Source organism: Salvelinus namaycush, chromosome 28 (assembly GCF_016432855.1).
Source record: "Salvelinus namaycush isolate Seneca chromosome 28, SaNama_1.0, whole genome shotgun sequence".
NCBI lineage: Eukaryota > Metazoa > Chordata > Actinopteri > Salmoniformes > Salmonidae > Salvelinus > Salvelinus namaycush.
The window spans coordinates 16,790,063-16,801,138 of NC_052334.1; the positions used below are offsets into that span (position 1 = coordinate 16,790,063).

Sequence of the window (11,076 nt, forward strand, 5' to 3'; positions counted from 1 at the left end):
TTCGCTTGACCCGAACATGAATCGCCTGTTCCCGAGAACTACTTCCGGGGGTCATTGCCGTACATCGTTTTTTCCCTGAGCTGTTCTATTTTCAGTTTCAACTTTTATACATATTTACCAACACAATGTCCCGAGGGTCGAGTGCAGGATTTGACCGACATATTACCATCTTCTCTCCAGAGGGCAGACTCTACCAAGTCGGTTAGTATGGGATCGTTATGAAGAAAATAAAAAATACTAACTTGCGCAGTCATCACCGGTAGCAAACTAACGTAAGCTAGTAACTTAGCTAGCTAGTAATGTTAAGGGACATGTTACTTAAGTTAAGCATATTATTAGCTGTTTAATTCTGTCAGTGAACGGATAAAGTATGTTAACATTGTCAGATCCTAACGCGTAAGAAATGGATTATGCTTGCTAACTAGTAGCTAATCAATTAGCTAGTTAGCCAGCTAAGTAGCTATCCTAGCTAACGTTAAAATTCAAATCTGTCAACAGTTCCTGCTGCGCTTGAAATTTGCTAACCTAAGAACTACTCGTGTAACGTTATTTGACAGAAGTTGCCGCTTTGAATCTGTTATCTCTCCCATAAACAACAGTCTGGAGTGATGCATAATGTTTTCCTGTTGTGTTTATTTCCCCAGAATATGCATTCAAGGCTATCAATCAAGGTGGCCTTACCTCATTAGCTATCCGAGGACAAGACTGTGCAGTTGTCGTCACACAGAAGAAAGTTCCAGTAAGAACATTCTTCATGACTTATTCATTGCTCTGTTATCAATATGCCTATGCGATGTTACAGGCTGTAATGAGATGTACTCTTCAATCTCTCCTACAGGACAAGCTTCTTGATGCCTCCACAGTCACACACCTATTCAAAATCACAGAAAACATTGGCTGTGTCATGTCCGGAATGACAGGTGGGAAATATTTTAAGGTTGAAATATCCAATACACACTGAAGATTAACTTCATGGAGTGTATTAATTAATTTCTGTAATAATGACAAATAATAACCGATTCTTTTGTGTTCAGCTGACAGCAAGTCTCAAGTCCAGAGAGCTCGCTACGAAGCAGCCAACTGGAAGTACAAGTACGGCTATGAGATCCCAGTGGACATGCTGTGTAAGAGGATGGCTGACATCTCTCAGGTGTACACACAGAACGCTGAGATGAGACCTCTGGGTTGCTGTAAGTGTTACAATTCTGTTTAAAAATAATAATAATCTTGGACTATAAGTGGTTTCAAATTATTGGAGGTGAACCAAACCTGCTGGTTTAAAATTAACAGTACGACTGTTCCTCACTAATAAAAACGTCAGGACAGCAGAGTCCCTGCCCATCTTATGAAAACGTCTGAAACCCTAGCTTTTCAAAGAGTATCTTAAATAAGACATCTGTCTTATTCCCCCCCCCCCCCCCCCCCCCCCCTAAAAAACGGCACTTTTCCTACTTGCACTGACATTGCTGATAACTTCTTTATTGAAGAAAAATTGTCTTACTATGACTGCGATATGTAGTTCTCACCTAGCTATCTTAAGATGAATGCACTAACTGTAAGTCACTCTGGATAAGAGCATCTGCTAAATTACAAAAATGTAAATGTATTTTTTGGGGGGAAATGCAGAGTAAGAAAGTTGCATTCTTAGCTAAGATGCTTTTAGTTTTGGCCTTTGGTCTCACTTAATTAATTGTTTTTTTTATCCATTGTTGCAGGCATGATAGTGATTGGTGTGGACGAGGAGTGTGGTCCCCAGGTGTATAAGTGTGACCCTGCAGGATACTACTGTGGCTTCAAGGCCACCGCTGCTGGGGTCAAACAGACAGAGGCCACCACCTTCCTGGAGAAAAAGGTCAAGAAGAAACTGGACTGGACCTTTGCGCAAACAATCGAGGTAAAATACCATACCCCTTGGTGTGTAGAATAATATAACCTAAATCAGCAAACTAGTCCCGATTTGAAATAGTTTGAGTTTCATCCTCTTTTGTTTACAGACTGCGATAACTTGTTTGTCTACGGTACTGTCCATTGACTTCAAGCCCTCCGAGCTAGAGATCGGTGTCATTACAACGGAAGACCCTAAATTCAGGTGAGTCTCCATGGGAATTGTTTAATAGTGATGGAACTTTTCGAAGCTTGGTGCAGAAAAGAACATAGGAAGTCATAAGTGTAAATAGAAATGTAATCTTTTTTTGTATGTTGTGTAAACACCAAGTATACACTGGACAGATAGGTTATGTACAAAGAACCAGGCAGAATCAGTATTTGTCTCTCTCCATTTACAGGATCCTGACAGAGACCGAGATCGATGTCCACCTTGTGTCCCTGTCAGAGCGAGATTGAGTGTTTCCATGTGTTCCAGTCTAGAGGGGAGACTACCCTAGAAATATGACAGAGAACACTACCGTTGATCTTCAGAACAAAAGCGCTGACTTCTTTTTTGCTGTACATTTACGCTGTTCAATTAAAGAGAATGTTTTCGAGAAACTCAAATCCTGGTAGGTTTTCTTTCCCCATACAGATATGGTGCATAGATCCAAAGCCTTATGCTGACTGTTATTTGACACCATGATTGTGTGTGTGCTATAGAAATCCCTGAATGTCTTATTTTACTTAAAAACAAAGGCAAGTGGATTCAGATCTTTTGAAATAAATTGTCCACACAGCTCAGCACATTAGTGATGCAATACAATAATATTTGAAAGTTGAGCAATGAGATTGAAGATCCCCTTATTCCCTGTTCTAGACTGCTGGATGTACAGCATTCTTGAAGTGGTTGTAAGCATGTGTGCATTATAAACTTGATATTCACATCCACAAATGTCTTATCAAAGACAACTCTGATTTTTAGCAATCACCTAAAATGGAATTACCTCATCTTCAATGATGACATTTACATAAGTATTCACATTTTCATAAGTATGCATCCTGTTTCCATTCATCGTCCTTGATGTTTCTACAAGTTGAATGGAGTCCACATGTGGTCAATTCAATTGATAGGGAAAGGCATACACCTGTCTATATAAGGTCTCACAGTTGACAGTGCATGTCAGAGCAAAAACCAAGACATGAGGTCGAAGGAATTGTTCGTGAAGGCACATGACGGCCTCCTTGGAGTTTGCCAAAAGGCACCTAAATGACCCTCAGACCATGAGAAAAAATATTATCTGGTCTGATGAAACCAAGATTGAACTCATTGGCCTGAATACCAAGTGTCATGTCTGGAGGAAACCTGGCACCATCCCTACGGTGAAGCATGGTGGTGGCAGAATCATGCTGTGGGGATGTTTTTCAGGGACTGGGAGACTAGTCAGGTTCGAGGGAAAGATGAACGGCGCAAAGTACAGAGAGATCCTCGATGAAAACCTGCTCCAGAGCGTTCAGTACCTCGGACTGGGGCAAAGGTTCACCTTCCAACTGGACAATGACCTTAAGCACACAGCCAAGACAATGCAGAAGTGAGTTTGGGACAAGTCTCTGAATGTCCTTGAGTGGCCCAGCCAGAGCCAAGACTTGAACCCGATCGAACATCTCTGGAGAGACCTGAAAATAGCTGTGCAGCGACACTCCTCTGACAAAGCTTGAAGAGGATCTGCAGAGAAAAATGGGAAAAACTCCCCAAATACAGGTGTGCCAAGCTTGTAGCGTCATACCCAAGGAGACTCAAGGCTGTGATTGCTGCCAAAAGTGCTTTAACAAAGTACTGGGTAAAGGGTCTGAGTACTGAAGTAAATTAGATATTTCAGGGGTTTTTTATATTTGAGAAAGTTCTAAAAACCTGTTTTTGCTTTGTCATGGGGTATTATGTGTAGGTTGATGACGAAAAATGTTATTTAATCAATTTTAGAATAAGTCTAATGTAATGTGGAAAAAGTCGAGGGGTCTGAATAATTTCCAAATGCACTGTATATTCCCCTTCATGAAGACGGTCTGGATTTTCCATCCGAAGGCTTTGTCATTTCTCCTTGTCATGCCGAGTCATATGAGCTTCTCTTTTTCCCCCTCGGGACTCTTTTCTGAATGGCCTGGCTGTCCCTCTTGTGTTTCCTGATCACTTCGGGCTTTGAGGGAGCATGCTATGACTAAATAATTTGCCTTCACCTGCAGAGGTTTCTCTGAGAATGCACCACTGAAAAGTAGACCGACAAGGTAAAATGACTCATCTTTGTAGTATGAAAATCAGTAGCTCAGTGGTAGATTCTCATGAGCTGTTAAGCTTGTACTTATACGCATGACAATAACCACACTGACAAAAGTCTCGAAGTTCTACCAGACTGTTTGTACACGCACACAGGTAATCAAAGTTACTGTATATCCCTCATCACATGACCTTAATCACATTTAACATCTGAGAGATCCTCATGTCTGTGAAGCTCTGAATCCCCAGGGAAATTGTTCACTGCTGCCAGTCTTGGCCCCACCCTTCCAGGAAATGCAAGTGTACTCAGCTATAATAATACTAATTACCTATACAAGTCTATGGATAGATGGTACAGCTCATCATTTGGCTATAACTCATTCAGAAGCCTGATAGACCAGCAACTTGGAACTTGAGTCCCTTATTCTGTTCGGGCATTTGTGATGTGCCATTTTATCTGCATAATAGTGTGTTAGTCTTGAACACTGACCTTTCGGCATCTGTGTAATTTATTTAACATAATTGCATGATTCAGTCTCGTAAAGAGATATGACTGAAGTTCTGAAAAATTACCATCTTTTTCATCAATCTCCAACAGATGGAAAAACACCAGAAATCGAGGCAATGTTAAATATGGATTATTTTAATTTACTGGAGTGTGGCTTGCTTTACCTTTCCACAAACAATGGAAAGCATTTACAATAGTCAAACTTTATACATTTAAAAATATAAATCTTTGTATTCACATCCATTTACAATATAATACATGTAGGTGTTATTACATCGTTGGTTGGATGTATGCTGTGATAATGAGTCTTTCAGAGCCATAAAGACTTATTTATTGGCATCCATTTTGTTTATTTGGCATCTTCTCAGTGGTTCACATTGTCCATCATCACTTTGTCAGTCTGTTGTACCCCTGCTGTACCAGTCTTCTGCCATCCTCTACCTCTGAGGTTGGCACCACTTCGGCATGCGACTGTACCAAAGCTAAAGCCTGTGCACAGATGAGCTTCTGTCTCTGCCTGTACTACTGTTCTTTGGAGGTTCTGTGGTCTATTTTCTAATGGCACCCATTCCATTGAACGTCATCATACCAACATGTCACCTGCGAAAGGAGAAGGTGGATTAGAGCCAAAGTTCACTCATGACTATCTAAAACGTCTAATCTGCTGGGTTCACTCATGACATACAGCTAGATATGCTGAACCGTTTTCACAGTTTAGTATCACTACAGAACTATATGGCAAAACCCTATACAAGCAATCACACACAGTAGCGATGTGTCACACACTCACAGTCCAAATAAACTCACATCAGAGTTAAGTCACACTCACCACTTCATCAGACTGTCCCTCCTCTTCCTCACTGTCCTCAGACTCACTGTCTGGCAGTTCTCTCAGCTCCTGAGCCGTCAGCTCATACAGTTCCCTTTCGATGGAGGCGTTCTGGCGTCCGTAGGTCAAGTGGTACGGCGTGTGACCGCCATAGGTCAGGCTGTTGACATTCGCCCCTTTACTGACCAGGAGCAGCACCAAGTCCAGGTTCTGTAGGTCAACAGCCAGGTGGAGAGGGCTGCGGCCATTGCACTGCTCCTGGAACACCAAGGGACAAACAAGTACCAAATAAGTTAACGGAAAATACACAGCATTTGGATGTTTTTTATTAAATGTGCATGACAGTCAAATGAGTGGACTATTGTGAGGGTAGGGTTGAAGAAAGACTATGTTGTTGCATGCATACCTGTGCATCGATGTCAGCTCCGAGATCAACAAGGCTCTCCACTAGCGAGAGGAAGCCATGGATAGAGACTAGATGCAAACAGTTCTGACCTGAAACAGAGAGCAGAGGAAGACCAATGGTCAGAGAAAAGGATAACACTTTACATTAAGCTGCCCTTATACCTGTGTAGTAACTGTAATTACTGCAGTTGTTAAACATTATTTAGTAGTTGCTTAGTTTCAGTATGGCCACAGGTTCCCTACCAGCTGAAACAAGTAACAGAAAATAGACTAGACCCTTCTTACCACTGTAGTTTGGCGTGGCCATGATGGCTGGGAGCTGGGTAGAGCAGCCCTGGGTCTGGGTGAGGACACTGAAGCAGGTGAGAGAGCCCTTCCTGCAGGCGATGTGAAGGGCTGTGTTGCCACTCTCGTCCACTAGCGTGGGGTCACAGCCAGCCTTCAGGAGACACTCCACTATCTCAGCCTGCTCTGTGATCACAGCCAGGTGGAGAGGAGTCTATAGGGAAGGAGGGATTTGGTTAGGAACTGGAAGTATGGGTCTCACACAAAACTTTATTGTAAGTGTGCATATACTTCTCTCTCGTACATACACCTTGTATTCTACCTATGCATCTATTTGTGCAGGTTTTAGCTGTATTTACCTGTCTCTGGTAGTTATGTTGATTGAGGAAAGGCTCATTGCATGACAGCGCTATCATCTTCCTTGCACAGTCCTTGGCTTCATGGATAATGGCAAGGTGGAGAAGCCTGCATAGATTTAAAAAGAAATAAGAATGTATTATTTAACTGCTCAGATAACTCAACAAAAGAACATGAATATGACATGTAGGGGTTTAAAATGTAGAATGAGAAAACGGCAGCACTTCATAGACTTCACACTTTTCCCCCCTCAAGCTATTTCTACTAGTGGTGGCTTGACGCACTGGCGTACGTTGCAGCGCGTGGTTTCTGGCACGAGGCCTGGGACTTTCCCGGCTGGGGCAGAGTGTGAGCGCCGCCCATTTGACCCCCGGCCATAGTACATTCCGTTCTGATAGCCTTTTGTTTACGTACAGTCCACAATGACCATAATAATCACTCTGACTAACTCCCCCCAATACCTTCCTTGTGCATTGTTTAGAGGCTGCTTTGCATGCAAATGCTAACAATAACTGTTGCACACTGGAAGACACCCACAATTGCGAAAAAATTACTCAACTACAAAAATAAGCGTACATTTGTTTTTATATTGTCACATTCACTGGATAGGTGCAGTGAAATGTATAGTTTTACAGGGTATGCCAGAGTAGTAAGGAGCCCCTGAAGCAAATTAGAGTTAAGTGCCTTGCTCAAGGGCACATCGATTGATTTACACCTTGTCGGCTCGGGTATTCGAACCTGGACCCTTAGGTGAATTGCCCAACGCGCTATCCGTTAGGTTACCTATATAGCCTAAAAATAACAATAATAATGCATTATTTATAGTAGACTTGGTGTAACTATCTTCTGACACGGAAAAAAACTTGAATGTCCACAGATGGTATTATAGTTTCTCAACGTACGTGTCTCCATCATCTGAAACTTGTTCCTTCCACAGTTCATTGCCGCATTCGTCTCTCTGCGGTGCGGGACAATCCACACGAAGACGCTCGAGCTCACAGGCGACAACTTTATATTCCTCATCTTTGAGAGAGTCGAGGCCACTGTCCAGCCGCTCTTCATTGAAAGATTTAACTTTCCCATCCTTAGAATGTCGACCATCAGTGTTACAATCCATGTGGTTGAGGATTCTCGCTCGATGAAGGTCCATTGACACTGGCTTCTGTGTTGGTTGTAATTCAGAACTTTACATACACCAGCATTAAATTCTAGTAGTGCCCGAGGGGGAGGAGTCAACACAGGGTGGGGGATTTCCAGGCGGATTGCACTGTCACATATTTAAATTCTGCATTTTCATTATTGTGGCCGTTTATCCAACATGAAACGAACCCCCTTAAAAAAAACAGATTAGGTTTATGTTAGAACATTGCAGAGGGCATTTGAAGTTTTGAGAAATGTGCATAATCCTACATAAATGCAAATAATAGCCGAAATAAAATCAAGACAATTCACTCAGTTGATTAAAAGTAAACAAAATATAATTTTGCCTGATTATAGTGCATATAGTTGGCTACTTGCAGAATAGATGTCGGACCAAGGCGCAGCGGATGTTGAGTTCCACATTATTTATTAGAAAGTGAAACTAAGCAAAGACAAAAACAAATAAAAAATAAACTAACAACGAACCGTGACTACAGAGTTGCTACGTGCACTAACTCAAAACAATATCCCATAAACACAGGTGGGGAAAACAGCTACTTAAATATGATCCCCAATTAGAGACAACGATTACCAGCTGCCTCTAATTGGGAATCATACAAAAAACCAACATAGAAAATAAACTAGAACACCACATAGAAATAAATAAACTAGATCACCCCCAGTCACGCCCTGACCCACTTCACCATAGAGAAACAATGGCTATCTATGGTCAGGGCGTGACAATAGATTATATTGGCTGAGTAGGCCTGTCAATACATTTTATTTTGTCAAATATTTCATCCCTCTGTACAATGATAGGCCTAATGAGACAGAACTGCATTACAATTAGGAAACTCCTGTCTGCTTACAGTGCATCCAGAAAGTATTCAGACCACTTGACTTTTTCCACATTTTATTACCTTACAGCCTTATTCTAAAATTGATTGTTGTTTTTTTGTCTCCTCATCAATCTACACAATACCCCATTATGACAAAGCAAAAACAGGTTTTTAGAAATGTTTGCATGTATTAAAAACAAAACTGAAATACCATTCACATAAGTATTCAGACCCTTTACTCAGTACTTTGTTGAAGCACCTCTTCTCTGCAGATCCTCTCAAGCCCTGTCAGGTTGGATGGGGAGCGTCGCTGCACAGCTATTTTCAGGTCTCCCCAGAGATGTTCGATCGGGTTCCAGTACAGGCACTGGCTGGGCCACTCAAGGACAACCAGAGACTTGTCCCGAAGCCACTCCTGCTTTGTCTTGGCTGTGTGCTTAGGGTCGTTGTCCTGTTGGAAGGTGAACCTTCGCCCCCAGTCTGAGGTACTGAGTGATCTGGTGCAGGTTCTCTCTAAGGATCTCTCTGTACTTTGCTCTGTTCATCTTTACCTCGATCCTGACTAGTCTCCCAGTCCCTGAGGCTGAAAAACATCCCCACAGCATGATGCTGCCACCACCATGCTTCACCGTAGGGATGGTGCCAGGTTTCCCCCAGACATGACACTTGGTGAGTCCAAAATGCTTCCATTTAAGAATGATGGAGACATTTTTTGGTACCCTTCCCAGATCTGTCCCTCGACACAATCCTGTCTAGGCGCTCTACGGACAATTCCTTCGACCTCATGGCTTCGTCTTTGCTCTGACATGCACTGTCAACTATGGGACCTTAAATAGACAGGTGTGTGCCTTTCCAAATCATGTCCAATCAATTGAATTTACCACAGATGTGGACTCCAATCAAGTTGTAGAAACATTAAGGGTGATCAATGGAAACAGGATGTACCTGAGCTCAATTTTGAGTCTCATAGCAAAGGGTCTGAATACTTATGTAAATAAATATTTTATTTTTAATACATTTGCAAATAAAAACCTGTTTTCGCTTTGTCATTATGGGGTATTGTGTGAAGATTGATGAGGGGAAAAAAATATTTTCTTCCATTTCAGAATAAGGTTGTAACGTAACAAAATGTGGAAGAAGGGAAGGGGTCTGAATAGTTTCCGAATACACTGTATTTATCCTTGATGCCAATCGACTATTGTTTAATGTGTGTGGTGTGAACAACACAGTGAAATCCAGCGGTCTTTCTATTTGCACAACACGGGAAGAAACACAATCATACACATCAAGGTACATTTCTCCTCAAATGAAAGCAAAAGAAACATAGCAACTATCTCCATGTGTTACCAGACCACACTGACAGGAACATACACACTAGTGGTGGTAACCACCGTTTATCTGACCTTACTGACAGAACATGACTAATGACTGACACGTCTGAAATGACCCAGCTGAACTTGAAAAGAAGACCAGTTTGTTGCCATTTTGAGTCTGTCTGTATGGGTGAACCATGATCTGATCAATAACCTGTATAGCAAGACAATTAATCCTTTGACGAGGCCAGTGGCAAGTATTACCTGAAGTGCAATAAAATAAATGTTTATTCCACTGTGGCACAAGACAGTATGATTAATCTGACTTTAATTCAAGTCTAGGTATGTAAGGTCATTACTTTCTTTTATCTTATGTTATGATAGTCCTTTTTTGACATGTCCTCTTTAGATGTTCTATGGAGTCACATGACTGAGTGGACCGGACGTGGTAGGAAACTCCTGGCACATGAAGTACATTTTGAGGAACAACAACGTCTGTGCATGGAAAGATGGGAAACCGTGTTATTACACAACCCTGGGTTATCTGCACTTAAATAGTAATATTGAGTGTGCGTGCAGAAAAGACACACACATACAGGTTTCAGCCTGAGAATATTTTCATTTTCACAACAAAGAGAACAGCAAATCTCCATTAACTATCTTCTGCAAAAAATGTCTCATAACATTGGAATATAAACTTTTTCACAACACTAGTGCTGCAGTTAGATTATGCCTGTTGGGTGAATGGGAGTTTCAGGGAAAACTCAACTTTAAAGCCCATTCTCTGCATCTTACTTGGGGAAGGGAGGAGGACAGGGTGGAGGGAGGGCATGTATGGGAATCCCTAAAACTCCACAGGGCAGGAGTTTTGGAAACACAAACACGGAGCAATGGGCATGAGCAGACAAGAATGGACATGTCTACGTTACAGCCTTATTCTGACATCATAATTAATACTAGTGAATCACTGAATCAAAATGTAAATGTAAGTAAATGTAAGTGATGAGTATTCTGCCTTGTCAAACAACCAGTCCAACCCAATGGAAAACAGTAGTGTGTGTTAATCGAATTGATGACATTGTGCATTTTGTGTGCAACTTTGTCTTTACAGTTGGCATTTTGTTGTGACATCTTATCCAGGCAAGGTGACTGTATGAATCATGACTTCTTTCTTTGGATTCCTCCGGACTTCCCAGTGAGTTAATGAGTAAAGCATACCAGGTGAGGTGAGTCAGGTGTGTGTGTGTGTGTGTGTGTGTGCG

General features: G+C 41.8%; 2 protein-coding genes across 2 annotated transcripts; one reads left to right on the forward strand and one right to left on the reverse strand.

The window, feature by feature from the left end:
• Positions 1–29: 29 nt before the first annotated feature.
• LOC120023149 (proteasome subunit alpha type-6-like) lies at positions 30–2,493 on the forward strand. The gene is made up of 7 exons (XM_038967145.1): positions 30–201; positions 645–739; positions 839–920; positions 1,035–1,190; positions 1,716–1,894; positions 1,995–2,089; positions 2,286–2,493. The coding sequence occupies exons 1-7, from the start codon at positions 126–128 to the stop codon at positions 2,341–2,343; spliced, it is 741 nt and encodes a 246-aa protein (XP_038823073.1). The 5' UTR covers positions 30–125; the 3' UTR covers positions 2,344–2,493.
• Positions 2,494–4,760: 2,267 nt separating this feature from the next.
• Positions 4,761–7,722, reverse strand: LOC120023148 (NF-kappa-B inhibitor alpha-like). The gene is made up of 6 exons (XM_038967144.1): positions 7,425–7,722; positions 6,525–6,630; positions 6,166–6,379; positions 5,882–5,970; positions 5,476–5,733; positions 4,761–5,246 (listed from the first exon to the last, which is right to left on the reverse strand). The coding sequence occupies exons 1-6, from the start codon at positions 7,670–7,672 to the stop codon at positions 5,202–5,204; spliced, it is 960 nt and encodes a 319-aa protein (XP_038823072.1). The 5' UTR covers positions 7,673–7,722; the 3' UTR covers positions 4,761–5,201.
• Positions 7,723–11,076: the final 3,354 nt, after the last annotated feature.